At 43.4% G+C, this 20,537-nt stretch overlaps 1 protein-coding gene across 1 annotated transcript in view; it reads right to left on the bottom strand.

Annotated features, from left to right (window-relative positions):
• mcu (mitochondrial calcium uniporter) overlaps positions 1–20,537 on the bottom strand; it is a 47,747-nt gene that overhangs the window by 3,843 nt on the left and 23,367 nt on the right. Inside the window, exons 3-7 of the mRNA XM_072391212.1 lie at positions 5,159–5,222; positions 2,956–3,126; positions 2,535–2,639; positions 2,280–2,440; positions 379–582 (exon numbers count right to left, since the gene is read on the bottom strand). Of these exons, the coding sequence (XP_072247313.1) occupies positions 379–582; positions 2,280–2,440; positions 2,535–2,639; positions 2,956–3,126; positions 5,159–5,222 (705 nt within the window). The remainder of the gene's footprint in view (positions 1–378; positions 583–2,279; positions 2,441–2,534; positions 2,640–2,955; positions 3,127–5,158; positions 5,223–20,537) is intronic.

Genomic DNA, 20,537 nt, shown 5'->3' on the forward strand with positions numbered 1-20,537 from the left:
AAGAAGAACCAGTTTCTCAGATGCCCTTCGTGTTCTGCTTTCTTGTCCTTGGGCCAAAAATCACACTGGCCTAAAATAAATCCAGTGTCCTTGGATTTCAAAATTTGTGTTAATTCATGAAAAGTGAATTCAGCTCTGAAGGACAATTTCTCCACATTAATCTTTATAAGGCTTGATGATAGGGATTTCTGCTTAAAACTTCTGCAAAACACAACTTAAATAAAAATAAAACAGCAGGGTAAAGCAGTGGGTGCTCACATTAGAGAGGCTCGAATCAAAGTTTGGCCTCACATAATCTTGGTTACTGTTAGCATCTTGCAAGCAGCTTTTCTTCTTGTTCACTTATGCGCATGTACTTAGACTCTTGGCATATCTTACCTGACGTGTAAGAACAAAGTAGGCATACATGGCCATCGCAGTGCCATAAGTGATGAAGTAGGTGACCGGCTCCATGATATCCCAGGAGTACTCCCACCAGGTCAGCCTGGCCAGGATGCCAAACTGGGTGGCCATGTAAGCCATGCCTCCCCACAGCACCCAGGTGGTGCGCCGCTCCGCCTTCTTACTCAGCTCCTCCTTCACCTACACAGACATGTGTACAGAGCAGCCTCAGCATCAGAGGTCATTTTTACAGACGATAGAAAGAAAGTTACGAAACGAAAAAGACACAGGACACAGTTATTGTCACCCTTTTTAAATAACAGAAATACAACAATTATAGTGTTCAAAAGATGCTGTTTTTTCAAAATATGAAGTGGAAATGTATTGTACATAAAAGATTGTTGTGCTGATCACTGGAAATGTATCAATTAAATTGAAAAAGCACTGATCTTGAGGCCTGAGGGCCAGAGTATTTATAGTATTTTATATAAAAGTGGAATATATATATAATATGACGCTGTGCAACCATTCAGGAAAAATAAAAATGTTTTATGTTGTGAAAAAAACAATCCCTAAGGCTACAAGGCAGTTGCCAAAGACTGAAAGTCCTGGATTTCAGCAGTTTGTGAAGATGTTTCACTCATTAAACTGTTAAGATGTTTCTGGGCTGCGAAGATGGGGAGATATTAAATGAGACAACTCTGTGAAGAAAAAAAAAAACATCCCGCAAGACATCGAAAAAGCTTCAGGCTGACCTGCAGCTATCTGGAAGACATCAATTTTATAGAGGGCACAAAATGCCAAAACTGATATTTGCAGAAGTTCTCGGAGTCAACCCAGTCTTTCTGGGATAAGTGCATCGCTTTTGTTTTTATAGGTGAGAAAACGATGTTCACAGGTAAAAGATCACCATTCATACAGTAAACAGAGTGGGATTCTATCGTGCTGCGGGACTCATTTGCTGCTTCTTGTGCTGGAAGCATTGAACGTATTAAATGATTGAGAACCAAAGCAATGAGGAGCAAAATGGGCAACACTAGATTTGAGTTGAATGCTGTTAGCTATTTCATCAAAGAAACTAAATGAAGCACAAATCCAACAGCACAAGAAGGAGGTTTAAAAAAGAAAACAAAGACTGCATTAAAACTGGAGAGCAATGAGCAGCGACGACATCCCATTGAAAACATTGAAATCAGAAATTGGAAAAACAGCTTGAACACAATTAAACATTTGCTAAAAGTGCTATCAGACAGGTACACAAAGCTCCCAGGTGGCAGTACGAAACGATTTGGGGCTTTTTAATGTGACAATAACTGTGTCCAGGACACATTTGGTGTTTCTGTCGCTTCACCATCATACAAGTCGTCTGGCCTTTTGTTCACATATATTCAGAATGTTAAAAACAAAAAAAAAATGGTTCCTTTGGATTACTGAAGATACTCAGAATTCTTTTCTGAGAGCTCACAGGTGCCGATAATTCTTATAATTCTACTAGGACAGCAATCACATTATGGATGTACAGTACAACATTATTAGGCAGCTGTTCCTTTTCTTTTCTAGATTAAGACTTCATCACCATGTGATCAGCGGTTTTGTCGCGGTCACACAAACAAAAGGATCTCATTAGAGATGTAACAAAAGCTGTGTGTTCATACTCATGATGGCTCAACTGTGAAGTAATCCTCAGTTAATGGATAAAAAGACCAAACACATCACACAAGTCACACAATGAAAAAGGCCAACTATAAGCAGTTTGAATAACTTTGTAATGTCTTAACGGCGTGCTCATAAAAGTTTAGCTTGTTCCGTGATTTGTCAAACGTTCGGCTGGCTGGCTCATTAAAAACTTGCAGCAATGTGGGTCTCTACTTAAAATCAGTCAAGAACTGTTAATGGACCTTTTCTAGGGGGCGGAGTTGAGAGTTAAGATCCTCCAGTCGTTGAATCAGCTCACGTTCTTTGCTGAGTTGGTGCTCCTCGATGCGCAGGGTGGTGTAGAGCTGCTGCACTAGAAATTTGACGTCATTCAGCCTCTCGGCCTCCTCGTGGGGCAGCAACTCTGAGGGGCACGTGAGATGACAGGTGATCTTAGTTGTGAAGGCATGACTCCCATCAAACAGCACAGGCTCGGCCTTCTGGTTGCTGGTACTCACCTCTCCTTGGTGGCCGTACGAGGTGTGTGGTGTCATTGATGACAAGCTTGAAATCATCCAGCAGCAGGATGTCTATGCCTGTGGAGGAGGCAACCCTCGCGCCATCTGAAGAGAAAGACAAATGGGAGGGAAGGCAGTTAGAGTCGTGAAGCGCTGATGGGTTTCCACTTCAAACGCTCTTCACTTCTCTTGATAATCAGGCTTGTTGCCATCTGATTATCATGAGGAGTAAAAGCAGATACACTCACTCACTAAGAGTAATATTTCAAGCACCAGTAGTTCATGAATAATGAACCCTGAGCAGAGTGTAAGCAGCGCCGTGATAGGCTGTCACAAAGCCACAGCTGCAACACTTAACTATACATTCACATGCAATTGGGTTAAGTAGAAACAGTGTGTATTGTTGTGCTTGTGTGCGTACCCATGGAGTAGATGGCTACCCGGTCGATGCCTCTGTCCTCTTCCTGGAGCTGTTGCAGGAAGACTCCCACACAGTCACTGAGAGGCTTGAGGGTGAACTGACAACGCTCTCGCCTGGACGGCAAACTGACCGAGATCACAGGCAGCCCGTTCTGATACACCACTGTCACCTCTGTGAGGGTCGGAACAAAAAAAAAAAAAAAGGGGGCGAGACAAATGTCACAGATAGCCTGAGGTCTACACTGAGCCACAGACAAAAGATGTCCCTCTGCTCCCTCTGACGAACACATAGTTTAGCAATGATACACGAGTTTACTTTCGATTTGCTCAGTACTGCTCGGTCTCTGCAACAGAAGCCGACGTTTTCACAGACCTCAAAGTTGATATAAAAGAACACAGAAATGAAGGAAAATAATCCAGCATTGTATACATTATATGACAGTGGCAAAAAATATGTGGACCTTCAGACTTAGCACTTCATTTTTATATTAAATTACAACCAGCTGTTTTTAAATCAATACGAGGACAATAAGGTGTTCCTCTAAGCTGGTGTGATGCACTGATCAGCAGTTACCAGAAACACTGAGTAGCAGTAATTGCTAAACAAAGGGGTCACACTACTTAAAGCGAGGCTTTACATACTGTTACCACACACAAATGAGGAACATTGCATGATTTCCTTCAGCGCCCAAGTATAAGATTTTTGCCTTGCTTGTATACTTTGATCTTTACCAGCTGCCTTTGAAAATCTGACAAAGTTTTGGATAAAATCCATGCAAATGAGCAGAAACTTCTACAAGGTTCACCTACTCTCAAGCACCACTGCACTTATGCTGCATTATCAGCGAGCTGTTTGAACTTCAACTCAACTCCTCAAACCGGTAAAATAATGCACGGGCAATGCTGCACGAGCAGAAGACAGTGAAGCACACTGCTGACAGTTTGCTCGGGACTAACACAGCAATAATACATCACCACCGTTTCCTGAGAGAACTGTGGTGCATTCTTTGATGCCAACTATTGATATTTCTTATTCCCACAGAAAGGCTTAAAAGACTTCTGGACGATGCTTGTGTGCTGAGGCTGACAATCCCAATGACCTTTAGACACAGCAATGATCACAATTCATTCATTTCCGGCAAGATTTTTAGAGCAGAAAAAAAAAAAAAGGAAAAGGATGAATCGGTGCTGCGGGGACAGACCGAACAGACCCCATCACCATTTCAAAGCTCGTGATTATGGTTTTGTTTGTTTGATGTTCTCTATTCACAAGCAGATTTTATTTTTTATTTTTTAAACTACCACAAGAAAAGGCATTTTTGTCCCCAACAGCTGCTCAGAAGCACTTTCTAGCATACTGATAAGGTCTGCGATGCAGCTCTGTTGGTCCGTAACGAAACTATAGTTATAACGAGCCTGCACAGCTTATACTATTATCATGCTGAAATGCCTCCAACGAGAGAGCCATGAATCAACCCAGAGGGCTGCGAGCCCATAAAGGAGACGATCCACACTGCCTTGTTGCTGCTGCATCCAAAAACCTCTGCCTGCTGCTGAGAGCCACTGCAGTGAATCAGCAGATCTCTGCTTGAACTCGCACAGGGAGGTGAAGGATCATCAGTTGGCAGCTACGTGTCTTTTTGTGACGTGCTTTCTTTTGAAAGACAACAGGGGTATCGATATTTCGTCTCACAACCGTTTCTCCTTTACAGTGACACTCTGAAACCTTTCCCCAAGCAGATAAGCTGCTCTTCTCGTCCTTTCCCTTTGTCCTCAATTATCCTGCCATCACAGTCACGCTGCTTGAAGTGTGAGTATCTTGTGCTCATCTCTGCTAAAACTGCACAGCTATTAAAGCTCACTTTAAAACCAAATCATCCTGCTCTGCAATGCTGCTGCCTCATCCTCCTCTCAGCTAGCCAGCTCTTGTATTCCTCCCACCATTCACACCTCCCATCGCAGACTAAGAGATGCTACCCAAGATAATAATGACCACTGCCTGTTAAGTCTAAATGAAGCTCTGTTGCCCCATCAATGTATAATATCTCATTTGTCTCCAACTGGAAGCGGAAGCTGGTCTGGGGAAGTTGTCTTAAAAAGGGAAATCCCTGATAAAGCTCACATAAACTGCAATGAAAACAGCACCTTGGTTTGTATAAGTATTGTATAAGTTGACAGAAGTAAGAGGAGGGGCAACGACTTACCTTCCGGAGCAGTGGAGGAACACAACAGTCTCTGGCCATGCCATGAGGGGGCGCCTCGAAAAACCTAAAGACAAGAGGAGAGAAAGATACAAACTGCTTATTCTGCTTTAACAACAACCTGCTGTCCTCTGACATGTTGTTCTTTCAAGTAACCAGAGCTGCTGCTGGCCAGTGTGACACTCAGAAACATGGCACTACTCTAATCTATAACATTTACTTCTCTAACTGTTTATTTTCTCGAGCGGCACAGTATCCTTTTACAAAATGGCTTCCAGTTCCAGGCAGTGTTCCCATTTGCAGATGGGAGCCACACCCGAGGAGGGAAGTATAGCAGATCCAGTAGTGGCTGACATATTCTGGACGAGTGTAAGCAAAAATATGAAAATACACAAAGCCCCCCTACAGCTCATTTAAATACACCAGGATCCAGACACGAAACACGTAAAAAACACACAAACTTCAGCCTGAATTAAGCTTTCAAATGAAGAGGAGAGGATGATAAAAACAGTTCACGGAAACTCTTGGTTTTTTTGTTGCTATTAGATACTGTAAACTGCCAAATGGGAGTGCCCACACAGCCTGTGCTGCACATGCTTCAAATTACACAGCTTGTCACGTGTTTGAGTGAGCCTTGGGCACAACAACTCCTCATTTCTAGAAAGAGCATGAGTATGAAGACATAAGAAATCAAGCAAGCAAAAGGGCCATGGGGGGGGGGGGGGGGGGCTAACTTTTATGATTAAAGCTTTAGTCATGCACTCAAAGATGCAGATAAATGCCCCTACCAGAAAAAAAAGGCTTCACTTTCCTGGCAACTGGATGTCATAATTAAAAACATTCAGTAACCCTTCACCAGGCACAGGAAGTCCTTCATGCTGTCTGGGCTTTTAAAGAGACCTGTCTGCCTCCAGCAGCAGGCTGATACACTCACTCTGTATACAGTATGCAACTCAGATTTAGCCTGTACTCACACTCTCTGACCCTTACTGAGGTGAGCCGCAGCAGCAGAGATTTAAAGCTCTAACAGCTTCTCCTGTGTGACCACAAAGTGAAAAATACCACAGAGGACGCAGGTGTGTTTGTGTTCATTTATGTGTGCGGGATCTCACCACGAGCAGCAGTCAGACAGGGACCCTGCAGTGGGGCTACCAGTAACCCCAGCATCAAACTGAGACACCGAGGATCGGACTGAGCCGTCAGTCAACAGCTGCGGATCGAACATCCCGCTGTCAATCAAGCCACGGCTATCTCAAATGAACAAAGCCGGTGCTGAAGTCAGACGGATGCAAGTGCGAGTGATGACAACGTTGAAGCGATGGCTGTCTACTAAAAACACTGACATTTAAAAGAAAATGATCCCAATGACTCAGCAGCACAACATGACTGACCTGGATCTGGACTTCTGAATTTCAAGGGGCATCAACAATCCATCGCAACACTATCCAAACCTCTCTGAGGCTCAGCCACAGAGGTGGGAGCCCCACAATTGAGGTGTTCCTCTGGCGGAATCCCAAAATAAGACTAAAAAAAGCTCAACTTTGTTATGCCGAGAACAATGAAGAACAAATTGGAGAATTCTGAAAATATTTGTGAAAGTAAATGCCACCGCTCGGCTGAGCGTGATTGCATTGTAATTGAGAATACCAATTGCTGCCCCACAGAACCAAGTAGAGCACAAACAGTGATTAGTGCTGCCGATAGGCTGACATGCTGAGAAAGGGCTTTTTGGCCCGTCTGGAATAACTGCACACTCTGCAGAGAGTGGTCCAGCACTGCTTTGCTCTTTCATTAACTTCAGCTGTTTGAAGCCAGGAGGAAAGATTTAATCGAAAAACACACAAACTTCACCATCGACCATCCGCGCAACCCTGACACAGTGCAGCCGGCATCAAAAACATATGCAAATACGGAGCCGGCATTAGTGTACGTCCATCTGTGGGGTGACATGTGTGCGTGAACGTCGATGTGCGTGTGTGCAGGTGGCGTGTGTGCATGTATGTGTGTGCGGCCGTCTGTTCACCAGCCTGTTTGTCAGCAGTGGTTGCAGAGCGACTGAGCAAACCCTCCCGCTCCTCCCTCGGCACACAGCCACTGAACTGCTGCCTGAAATATTTAACAGAGGGGCAGCAGTCAATGGCACACCAACCTTGGAATCAATGTCACTCAGCAAGGGAAGGGAGGCAAACAAAGAAATGGGCTTTGAGGTAGAAGATGGACACATGAGCTGGAAGAGGGAGAGCGGTTTGGAGAGATAGTTTAGAGAAAATGTGAGGATAAATGGAGGGTCAGCAGGCGAGCGATAGAGATAAATGAATGCAGGAGTGAAATGGTGGGAGTCACGAGTGCGCTTGCGTTTCTAACCGTGCGCTGCGTATACTGTACCATGCAGCAGACTATCCCTCACCACTGAAACGTGACTCTGGTGTGTGTGTGTGTGCAGCTGAGATGGCATCAAATAAGAGGGATGGGGGGGGGGGGGGGGGGGGGGGGGGGCTGAGGTAGGATGAGAGAAAAGAGAGGGAGGGATAAGAAAAGAGAAAGCCTTGAGAGCGAGGGAGAGGAGGAGAGGGGAGGACTGCTGATCACTGCAGTAAAGGAATCCCTCGTCTACAAAGGGGGGTTGCCCCTCGAATTCCCCCTCCCTGCCTCCATCTAACTCACACTGAATCCCTACGTGCCGGCTTCTGATCTTCCATCAAGTCTCATCTGCACTGCGCTTTAACTTCCTCTGTGCATCATTATATCCCTCGTGTGCACATGTGCACTTTCCTTCTATTAAAGAACCCTCCTCGACTCATAATCGCCATGCCAGTGTAGTAAATTAACAACAAGCAGAGGCCTAGTAGGTGATACCACACATGCTGCTGAAGAAAAATGAATGGTCTACAAGAAGGCTTTGCACCAGTTTAGGCTGTGGGCTACCCGCCAGGTCCCTCCTCACATTATGTAGTATTATGTACTAAAGGTATGACACTGATTTGCAGTGAGGATTCATCACCTTTATACAGTAGAAACTCAGACATCAGACTATAAACAGCACGGGAAGGAAACTGACACTCAACCACATAACCAGCTCAGCCCATTAACAATACATCCCCTGATGTATGTGTAACCTTTTCAATTTGGAGTGTTGTGTTCCAGCAACATAATCATATTCTCGTTCTCATTTCAGTCTGGACTATAACTGTGCAGAAATTTGTGGGATTTATTAGCCTCCTCCTCCTCACACATTACACATATTCATGAACTGTTTGCAGAGCTGCTTTGAGGGTGGATCAGAACAACAGCCAAAGTTGGTAAATCAAGAAGAAGCTCAGAGACGGGGTTATTTTAAGAGTTCTGTGGAAGGTGACAAAACGCAGGACGCATTGGATTTAATTGGAATACCCCTTACATAATGGTAGCATTGGGCTTTTTCTACAATGATCTATCCCTTTAAACACCAAACGGTGCTGAAACAAGTGAGCTGGCACAAAATAGGATTTCATCATGAAAGTGTACTGAATATCTTCACACACGGTCCTCTGGGATTACAATATTGGGTTCAGCCATTTTTTTCCAACTCATTTGGTCTGAATAATGATCCCAAAACTAATGTATACATACAGGTAGATATAAACATAAAATAAAATGCTTTTCAAGCACATATTTACTGAAAAAAAAACAGAAAAGCTATTTCAACTAACCCACAGAACATTCTAAATTAACTTTAAGAAATATTCTCAATATCTGATATGCTGATATTTCATTTTAAAGCCTATATTGGCCAATATAGATGGTTAGGAACCACAGCAGTTCACATAAAGGCTGTCTCTTCATTCAGCTTCGTTGGTGCAACAGAATCTGGGCACAAAATGACACAGCTGTTTAAAAGCCTCTTCCTCCTCAGAACAAATCCTTTTAACTCTACATCAGAGGAACCAAGCAGAGTTTACAATGTGTCTGCATGTTGAACAGACATCAACGCTGACGAATAATGTTGCTGATATAGTTCCCATTTCATGGTGCCCTACTGGGGGAGTGGAAACCTCCGCCACATATTTAAACAGGGTGTGCATCCATCTCTGCGGTAATTTGCTGCCCCGGATTGTGACCACAGACGAAATAATGTAGTCGCGCACAATCATGCATGCAATCATTCACGGATAAAGGGGCTCTTTTACACCAAACCCATGTCGAAAGGAGCACATATGATAACCTCATCCCTGGGCCTTAATGGACATGCGAGTCAAAAATGATCATTTTAGATCAGCATGAGTCTAGAGGACAGGACAGAAAATAAAAGGATGCCTGTCATCCAAAGTAGAGAGAACAAACGTTCCAGCGTCACTTTATCAACACAAAAAGGCAGGGAAGCACAAGTTATCATTTCCAGAAGCACCACCAGCCACCTGCTCTTTAAGATAAAGTAAAGCCTGTGAAGAACAGTTAACAGTATCACCACAATTAGCTGGAACGGCCTGCTGACTCAACTGTAGGGACTGTATGGCTTGTCGCAGAAAGTGAATGAAGTTTATGAGATATTAAATGGACAATGCAGCACACCAACTATCCTATCACCTGCCAGAATCCCCGTGTTGGCAGTGACCTCTTTGATTAACCCAGTGAGATTTTAGTTTTTAAGGATCCTTGTGTTTCTGGTTTTACGAGACTTTTATAGCACATCCGGAGAACGCTGACTGCAACATTTTCAGACACACCTTGCTCTCATTTCCTGTAAAGTGCTGTTTTCTCGATTTTCTTAAAGATACAGTATAATTGAATAGCAACTAAATGAAGTGGAAGCACTTATTAGATTACTTTAGACACAAGCTAATTTATTTTTCAACTTAATGATTTATTCAAATTCCTCTTTTGCCAGCTGAAGATGGGTTTTAAAATGGTAAATCCAGTTCAAACGCATATCATCTTAGCTGCAATATGCTGTATACTCTCTCACATCAGTCAGAAGACCATCAAGCTAACCCTTCGGTCAAATCACCTCATCTTTACACTGATTAACTGTCTAATGTGTACAAAAGCAGTTATGCGTTAACTTTGCTTGTTTTTAACACGCAAAAGCCAAAGATAAGAAATTTACAATGACATAAAAGAAATCAAATCAGAAAATCGGTTATCTAATGATTTCTTTTTTCTTTGTGCTAAATGGCAGCTAGTTGAAGAGTGACCATGTCATGTCTTCCCCTGTTGTGAGTGCCCTGGAACTCTTTGTATGCACACTCCCACCTACTGCGTGCACTCAGCATTCTTTAAAGAGCAAAGTGGATTTGAAAGCAATGGAAGGATAATCACTCACCGTCTCTCACACGTCACTAATCTGGTCACTCCACCGCAATGCAGATTCAATAGTGAAAACTATTTCCCCCCGATTAGGCTATCAAACCCCAAAACCAGTTACAGCAAGATACAAATAATTCCCACTTGTGCATTCATTTTCTTTCAATAGATTGCCTTTCAGGATCGAGACATGCTTTGATTAATTCATTCCAGTTCTTGGCCTGCCTAATCCACCAGATGAGACCTCAGCTGTGGAGGAATCTGTTCCTTGATACGTGGGCCAGTTTGACCATCATACCCAAACCACCAAGCCATACATCTGGAATGTGACGCATTATTAAAAAGCAGTGCAGGCTGAAGACTTAAAACTTAACAGTGCTTGCATACATAATGCCTATAGGAAGGTGTGTGTGTATGTGTGTGTGCGGTCAGTCTGCAGGCGCAGCGAGGCCTCCTCTGATTGCTCATACACCAGATGGCACTAGCTGCTTGTGTCAGTGTATAATTCAGCTACACAATACTCTGCTGACATGGTAGTTGACTAGACAACAGAGCTCCACCTGGGACTCATTTAAATTGTCTTGAAAAAGCTTTACTTTCATTAAAAGCTTTATTTCTCTTCTTCCCCATGCACATTAAATACACAGACCCTCATCTTATTGATGGTCTTGACATTGTCAATTAACCTAGAAGAGCAAGAAAAGGTGGAGCTCAATGACTCCTTCAAATCACACATCAATCTGCTGCTTAAAAAAAAGACAATTCAGTTCTTTCAAATATTATCCTCCAATTTTTTCTGAGCACAAAGGGTCCTTGGCATCTATCCGCACATCCCACCATCATACCGTCTGTGTGGTGACACCTCCGCCAACAGAGCTTCTCTCTGCACCAGCATCAACACCTGAATGAGGGCACACATGTATCCTCAAACAACGGGTAACAATTGTGATGTACGATCATTAGGAGCTTTCTCAGCATGGGGAAACCATCTGCGATGTAGCTTCTTGGTGATTGGTGGTGCTTATGTCAATTCAGCATTGCTCTCTGTAGTGTGAATGCAACCACAGAGAAAGCTATTGAAGTGACTTGTCTTTAGGGAAGTCCTCACAACTAAAGGAGTCTCGAAGAACCCCAAAATGCCAGAACAGAATCTGAAAGTAACTCTTGCAGCTGCTGGTGTCACAACGAACACTGGCAAAATGAGAACACACACATTTTCCCCTCCTTCTAAAGCTTACTAACTAGGAACTGGACGCAGATGCAGGAAAACCCAGCAGACTCACGTCAGACTGATGGACAATTGTGCAAATCGCTTTATCCCCGCTAAAGGGAGCAAAAAGAGGAATGTTTCAGAGGGATATTACATCAAAACAATCGTGGTGTAAACACTCCCTGCAGGATTCAAATTTCATGATCACTTTTATCAAAACCCACACTGGATATATGATCATCTTCACAGCATGCATTAGTACTAGGTCACCAGCGATTTATCTCTCATCACTGGTGCTCAGGGGCACAAGATGCTCCACTTTTCATTCAGCAGCCTCTTCTCTTCGCGTGCATTCATAATCTGACCCCAGGTTTTGTTTCAGACGAACAAACAAACTTTCAACCTCGCAAACTCGACAGCACTGTCGAACTAACACGTTTATGTTCACAGTTCTGGTATAAAACTGTCATTTTTCAGTTCTGCTGGAAACAGGTTTGATTTCCGACACAAAAGATAAATGGAATTACATCCTCAGAGTAATAATATCCCACTGAATTCATGCCAGTATATTGCCTGTGTGCTCCAACTCCACTCAGGTGATAAGTCTCCAAGAGGGAGAGCAAATTTCTTCTTGGCAACACCAAAGCCTTTCCATACACCTTAAATAAACACACCTTCATAAAGACAGCTGATGCAGGCCAGTCCTGCTCTGCTGCACCAACAAAGTTCTCAGTACTAGAAAAGGTAAAGGTAGTACCAAATCTTCACTGGGCTGCTCTGCTTCAGAGCCACACTAATTAAATGTCATCTGAGAAAAAAAACGCACTAAAACTCAACAAAGAAAATGTCAGATTTAAATTCCAAGACAGCTAGGTGGCTTTTCATCTCGACTGGCGGTGCTGGGGGATTTCAGCCCTTCTCGGGGAAATTTGGAATATTATTTGACTAAAAAGGGCACAAAAGTGGATAAACCTGCAGACAGAGAAACTATCCATCTCACCATAGACCAGGGTGGAAGAGGAGAAAGTTAAATGCACACAGAAAATGATACATCTTGTGCCCTTTGAAATAAAAATGTTTCCCAGAGTAATGAGCGCAGTAAGAAGATCTGAGGAAGCTGAAATAACCTGTCCACTGGTTAATATGATAGCTGCTGCTATGATTGGTTTAAAAACAGTTAGTAGAGTCTCTGGTGAGGTTACACTCAGGGCAGCGTACAGTATCTCACAGACCGCTGTGAATTCCCTCTGAAGCAGCATCTGTTATTTATGGAGCAGAGCCTGGGAGAGCTTCTGAGGAACTTTGACAGCACTCTCCTTCTGTCTTCCCTATGGCTATTCATATCTCAAACACGAAAAAAAAAAAAAACAGAATATCAATTCCTGTTTCCAGCCAGCTCAGTGCTCGGCTACCAGTCTGCAGAATCACCCCTCCACCAGCATTAGTGCACAGTCCACGGAGAGCACTGGACAGGCCGCATGCACATCCCACATCATGTGACCATTTACTGCTGCACGTGGACCTCAATGTCTTCTTACTATGATGACGGGGTTTTTTTTGTTGGTGAAAGCCGAATGCGTGACTAGTTTTCTGCACAACATATCTTTTGTCATTTTCAGCTTTCAGTATCTGTCCGCTGCTAAGCCTAGAGGGGGTTTGTGCCACCTTCGGTGTCAGAGTGTAACATACACGGAGGCTTTACTCTGAGCTGGGTTGATTCAGTTGGAGGCATCGCTGCTAATCGCTAAACCCCGTGTCTCAGTGGTCGCACAGGCAGCTACAGGCAGCTACACCTCCACCACTGAGCAAATGGTGAAGATGTAATTACGTTGGTACATACACATCTGTGTCACAAAGCAGCAATAAAACAGCTTATGCCGTTTCTACACCAAAAGCAGCAGTGTTTAAACTGTTTTTTTTCCTTTCTTTCTTATTCTTAAAGTTAGTACACCTGCTAAAAAAAGCCGATATAACGCATTTCCCAGTGAGTCTGACACATTTCCATTGACCGGTTTGGAGTAGTACTGCCAGAGGGTGGCCTGGAACACCCCTGACACGATAGAAGCAGTGGACCTAACGGAAAACAAACCCTGGTTGCGATTCAAAAAGTTGTTTCCATGCCCTTCTAATGAGCTCCAAGTCTTATTTGAAATGAGAAAAAAAAATAAAACATAACCAAGTGAACATAGAAATTGTTTTGCACCACCAGTGGATGTTTTTCCAGTTTTTAGGTTTTCCATTCACAATTTTTTTGGGGCATTGTCTAAATACAGCAATGGAAACTCGAGTAGAGTAGAAGCAGTCCATTAACTACCACCACCTGCCACGGGACAGACCTGACACTCTGACAACATGAAGGGATTAGACTGTATCCTGCAGGCTGGTTTGGAACACAATTTCTGATAGGCAAGACTCTAAAATATCATTATTGACTGAATAGCAGGCGTCAGAGCCACACAAGGTGACAGACAGTGATCCAACTGTCTTACAGTCAGATTAAAAACAAATCTGCAAGTTTTTAGTCGTAAAGTGGCTGCTGTTATTTTCAGATCCTCCATGAGAGACATTAGGTTTGGTAAATGTGCGTCTCTAATTTGAAGCTGGACAGAAAGCAAACAAACGTGCCACTCCAGGCCATTCACAACGAGCATCAAATATTTACAGCCCAGGTACCGTGGGGGCCTGTTGTGTGAAGCATGCCGTCATACACACTTTGGACAGTTTGAAGAAAGTAGGCCAGTCTCTGTGAAACGCCTGTTATTCTGCCCACCTGCAGGGCAGCGGGAGAGGAAGTCACAGCGGTCAAATAAGCAGACAGTCCAGCTTTCAGATGTCAAACACTTCTAAGCAGCATCCCATTCCCTCCTGTTTGCAGGCGATGCGCCGGCAGCCGCTCAAACAGCTGAAGGAGTCACGATAAACACATCACACTGACTCACAGACCAGACAAGTCTGACAGTGCTGAAATGAGTCTAATAACGTCAGCTGGTATCAATGGTGTCTCAGACGCCACTGCTAAAGGTTTCCTTCCACCCATCTCTCCTCCAGCTCCTCGGCTCATATCTGCCCTTCATCCTCCCATGCGATATCATGTCCTAATATCAGAGTGAGCGAGACAACCTGCCTCTGACAAAAACAGTCTTCGTATCTCTGACCTCATTTACAATCTTAATCCCCACCAACAGTATGGTGCTAACTGTGCCGCCTTTACTCCTCGATCCCTTCCCACTTGAATTTGATTCGATTCTCCAGCCTGCTCAAGGGCCCCCTTCACCGCTCGACCCTCTGCTGCTATTGTTCCATAACTATTGTCGTTCATCCCTCGCTGCAAGATTCCGTACTGCTTGGATGTTTGCGAATGAACCGAGGGCGCCCCATCATACTTCCTCCCACAGGGGAAAAAGTGCTCCAGCTCTGCTCGCTTCCCATGGATGGTTCCAAGATTATTCAAGGCACATAGAGAACATTAAGCTGAGACACATGATGTTAATAATTTGCAGGTAAAGCTAATCTCCACGAGGGTCCATTAAGGCAAATTAGAGTTTTATCAGCTTCAGTGTGATCACTGAACAGCATCACCCCCGGCGAGCTGCCAGACACAGCATGGCCCCTGCTTGATCACTGGTATTAACTGGGATGAGGGCTGGGATGAGACAAGCTTTCGGCACTTTCTTAAACTAGCGTTTACATGTATACTGTTATTTTTTTTAAATCAGACTCGGTTGTTATTTTGCATGCGATTAACAGTTTTGTAGGAAAGTCTTGAGCCACCCCTCGTTTCTTTGTATTGCTAGAAAAACTGGAAAGGGGTGCGTCGATTTTTTTAAAACGAGAAAAACGTAAATGGAAACAGATTACGTGCGGCTTTCTTTTCATTGCTTTAAGTGGTCTTCAGGAATAGTTCTCCAGGCTTCTTGAAGGGCATTCCAAAGCGTCCCACACGGCTTCATTATTGTTGAGGTTCGGCCTCTGGAGGATTCCTCACTCCAACAGACCCGATTCTCAGTCCAGTTCTTGTATGATTTGACATACCTCAGCCTTTTTCCTTATGAATGGCTTCTTGACACCCAAATGTTATCTGTGTTATCTTTGGCATCTTTCACAGATGCAAATAAAGAAATGCGAGCAACTCATGTGTCTTTGCAACATGCTTCTGGGAACAAAGATATTACATTTTTTTTTTTGTTTAGATTCACTGGTTCATCCCAGGTCAGTGTTAAGTGGCTTAACTAACAAACAAACACAAAAATTTCTCTGAAAAAAGCCAGACACAAGATTTGGACTGAAAATGAGTGAAAACGCAGGCAGTGTTCAAAGAAAAACTTTCAGAGAGACCTTCAAAAAATCTAGAGAACTATAGCTAAGGACCACTGTAAAAGATAACAAGAAAGTCTGGCTGCTTGGAAACAAAATATAAAGAACGTTAGTATGGGTGAGGTGGATCCCGAGGGAGTACTTTATCTTGACTAGCATGTGATCATAACCAGGAGACCATTTTACAGCTTCTAACGATAATCCAAAAAGGAAGTGATTCATATTCAAATTTCTTCTACGCAGCAGCTAACATCAGAGTCTGGAGGCACATTCACACCTGCTTTCTTTATGGTTTGTTCACTGGTACAGTGTAACAAAGTCTTTTAATCTCAGAGCAACAGAAAGGAGATTGATTAAATCAGATAGAAGCTGATAAATGAAGCAAATGTGTGAGGACTGGCGTGTGTTGAATAAAAAGGAGGCAATCAAAACTAAATAGATGGACATGAAATTAAAAAGATAAACATATGGTTATAATGACAGATGATTTTCTTTGTTTTCTTTTTTTTGAAAGAGAGAGAGAGAGAGAGAGAGAGAGAGAGAGAGAGAGAGAGAGAGAGAGAGAGAGAGAGAGAGAGAGAGAAGATTGTCAGCATCAACATCAATGGGATTGGTCACCGTGGTAACCCATGAATGAAAGTGAGGCTTGTCGGTGATGGGAGAATCTTGCTTTCTATCAGGTGATGAAAGTTTTCAAATAGTCGAGGTTTACTGTTCGTCTTCAAGCTTTTGCTCAACTTGTTTTAAATTCATCTTCAGTCTTGCTCGAACGGTTTCATTTTTTTGTTATTTTGTTTGTTTTAAGACTGGCATTCATTATTTACACAGAGTTATTGATTCGTTGCGTTAACAGTCAATGGGAGTTTAAAGATCAATAGTTTCCTTTCTAACACATAACTGAGGCAGAACATGTCAGTTAGCATCCTCTGTGCAAAAATCAATCTTCTTCTTTAACTTTGTCACATGGATTTAATGATCAATCCCAAGAAACTCTCCGCAGACACATCTGCGGACAGAGAGGGTTTCAAAACTTTTAAATCGGGCAGAAAATAGGTCATCTGGTTTTTGGACATTTACTGGTTTTGCAACACTGCAAACACATCAATGTCAAACCAATGTTTTTTGCACCGATACGAACATTGGGGCTGCCTTTATTTGTCCTCCGCATTGTCTGAGAACGTGAGCATCAAAAGGATCATTTTTAATATCCACAAAGTGAAGTGACACACAGAGAAAAACAGATCAATAATAGAATTAGACAATGGAATGAAATCTGAGACTTACAGGTAGTTGTAAACTGATGACGCCTGTCAGCATTTATGCATAGTGATGGAATAATCCATTTGTTTTAAAGGCAACAAAACAAGAATTTGAAATATTAACTCAAACAGGCTTTTTTCCCCCCTCCTGTCTACTGACAGATGGCAATCTTGTAAGAGCTCTGGTGACGACTCTGTGCGCTGCCACTCAGAGCACACAGTTACACGAGAATGGACTCAACATCCTAATTAAGTGCCAAGTTGATTAGAGTTGAAGAGGCCCGCTCGAGCTCTCTGGATGTGCAGGTGGAATTGAGGATTTGTCATTTAGACACTTTTAGAACGTGGGGAGAGAACACAAACACAGGAGCGTGACGGATGTGTTTTTTTGCAATCCAATCCATTTCTTTGTGCCGTTCCTTTTCCCTGACAAACATCAGAGACCAATCGAATTATTGAAATCGCCCCCTGACCTGCTGCTGGTACAGTCAGGGACGTACAGAACAGTCACGACAGACCTTTAGCAGCTCCTATCGATCTTTTCCGTTAACTAGCTCCGATTATCAGCTCCTGCTTGAGCTTTTGAGGTAAACTGTACACACCCATAAACACCATCCATTTCCATTTTCAGTGTTACGGCACATTTCTCCTCTGACACCTCCGATTGTTAATAATGTTAATAATTGCTCAAGTTTTAGGCTAGTCGTTATTGATAGTTTAAAAGCTCTCACGGACGTGTAACAAGAGAATGACTGTTCATTGATCTGAAGTGGATATGTGAAAGTGAGACATCATCAGCAACCAAAGCCTTCATGGTGTCTTTTAAGAGCTTCTCCGAAATATAAAAAAACAACAAAAAACAAACGATAATGAATAAGATAAGTAGATTTACTGAGTCTCACTGTCTGGGCGATGAACTCAGAATTGGATTCCACAGATTTTAATACATACAAACAAACTCTTGCCAAGTTCATGCCATAAAAGTCGAGAACGTGCTTGAAATATACACAGAGAGAGGGAGAGTGAGAAAGACATGCTCTCTAAATGCAGCTAGTTGTGCTTCAGAGTTGAACAAATGTTTGAGTTCTGCAAGAGCAGGTCAATGGGAGGCATTGAAATAGTGTGGCAAACTGTTCTCCTGGCACTCCTCACAACACACCTGCCATTGTTTTCAATCACAGTTTCCCAACTCCTCACCCCGCTGATGCAACAAAACGTCTTATTACGCTCTCACATAACGCCCACCTGCAGAGGCTGGACAATGTGCGATTGCTCAAGTGTAGATTACTCACAATATCCTCCAGAGATAAGAGAGACTGACACAACCTTTGAACTGACTGAACAATGTTAGTTTTCACCGTCTAATGTTCTCTCTACAGGCTACAAGACAGAGTACGTGTTTTGGGGTTTTTTTTTCCAGGAAGAGGTTATATTTGACATATAAAGGCTGTGTGAAGAAATGGGAGTCTCCAGATGAAAAGTGCCTGACAGTGACCTGCTCAACAGCTTTCAGTGTACTCCCCTGGTGCTTCATCTCCATCTGATCATTGCTCCCAGTTTTACTCAACATCCATCTCATCTTCAATCAATCCACGAATGTCCCCTGTGGTTCAAAGCCGTAAACACGGAGCAACGACAACCGCACAAGCTCGACTCCAACGGGGAGCCAACAACTTTGTTTCCTCCTCATTTAGATTTCTCTCTCCATGTGTCGGCCTGAGATCTGACAACTGTCACGGCTGTCCTTCTGGAGGAACTGAGTCGCAGATGGGTCGAGAGGTTCATGCGTGAATTGTGCTGCTCTTGTGGCTCTGTGCGCGCGCAAGTGTGTACACAGCCGTGGCCCACGAGGCCTCGTGGGAAGCTGCAGCTAAACTGAAGGATGCCAAAGAGCGACAGAGGGGAGGCGGGAGGAGTGCCAGCATAGCCAAGGAGGAGATACAGTGCTGCAGCAATGCAGGCGCACGAAAATAGAAATAGACGGGGAAAAAAGAGGGGGAAAGTATTAACAGAGCACAACAAATATGTCAGATGATGAAATAGCCTTGTTTAGAGTCATTTCTCACAAGTGTGTGCACGATGATTCTCACTGTATAAAGCTTCTGTACAGCATCATTGCATCACTTTCACTGCAGTAATGACAATATCATCCTGAGCTCTACTTAGCAGAGACAAGAAGACCTGGTGAGACAGACACTCCCTGCTGGGCCTCCCATGCCTCCTTCCTCCCCTGTCCTCTGAACAAACAGCTCTCTCTGGTGGATTCATGGCAGGAGGAGAGACACTCGGGACTACTGACTAGCTCCCTACCAGCTTCGATGTTTCATCCCGTTGTGAATGAAGCCTTGAACCCATGGCAGGTGTTCTTACTATCGTCCAGCAGCGTATGTAATGTATAAATTTCCTCTGTTTCTCTTCACAAAACTGCCCTCCAACGCATTTCCGAGAGGCCCACAGCATGAAATGTAAACACAGTCTGAAGAAAGCCCCTGCTCACTTTACACTGTAAAACAACCACCGCGCTGTGCAAACCACAGAGCCTTTCTCCATTTCATATAGCCCAAATACACACAGATACAAACACACAACATGCACATACAGAAGAGGGGATGAGCTAATGCACTGCGATCCAAAGGCGTAAGGATTGCGAGCACTCAAAGAACAAATATCCTGTTCGCATCATAAAAATTTCATCCCGTGCAAGTTTGTTAGAGGACCAAGTGCATTTCCTGGAGAAAATATACGCACTTAACCTTGAGCTGATCTTTTTAACATAATGCGTCTACCTTATTGAATTCTAGCTGGCCCTTTCTCACAGGAATACCAAGTGCAAAGAGTCGCGGTCTGACAAAGCCAAGTTGGAGATTAGGCGAAGGAAGGAGAAAGAGGAAGCGGTGAGAAGTTGCTCTGCCAGATCTTATGGCGGTTTGTCACAATCGACTGGAAGGCCACTGTTATGCCATTGTGATGAGAACGCTGCAACAGTGTTGCGCTAATCCTCAGGTAATAGCACGCAAAGACGAGAATTACCCACACCTGTGCAAATATCGATTTTGGTTTTAAATACAGTCTGTAACTATTACAATATTAGCTCATTAAAAATGTATTATATGATCATTCTCAGAAAACTGCAGATAGAAAAATCCCAAGTTTTGAGCAAGCAAATCCTTAAGTTTGCACAGATGAAAGCGACACATGGACACCAAACGGCAACGGTGAGAAATCTTCGATTTGAAAGCCCCATGGAGGTGGGCAAACACCTTGAAATGACTTGAAGTGGTTTAAAGTTTGCTTTCACATCAAAGCCAAATGTCATTAA

The sequence above is a fragment of the Leuresthes tenuis genome, unplaced genomic scaffold, assembly GCF_036924035.1.
Source record: "Leuresthes tenuis unplaced genomic scaffold, fLeuTen1.0.hap1 SCAF_8, whole genome shotgun sequence".
Lineage (NCBI taxonomy): Eukaryota > Metazoa > Chordata > Actinopteri > Atheriniformes > Atherinopsidae > Leuresthes > Leuresthes tenuis.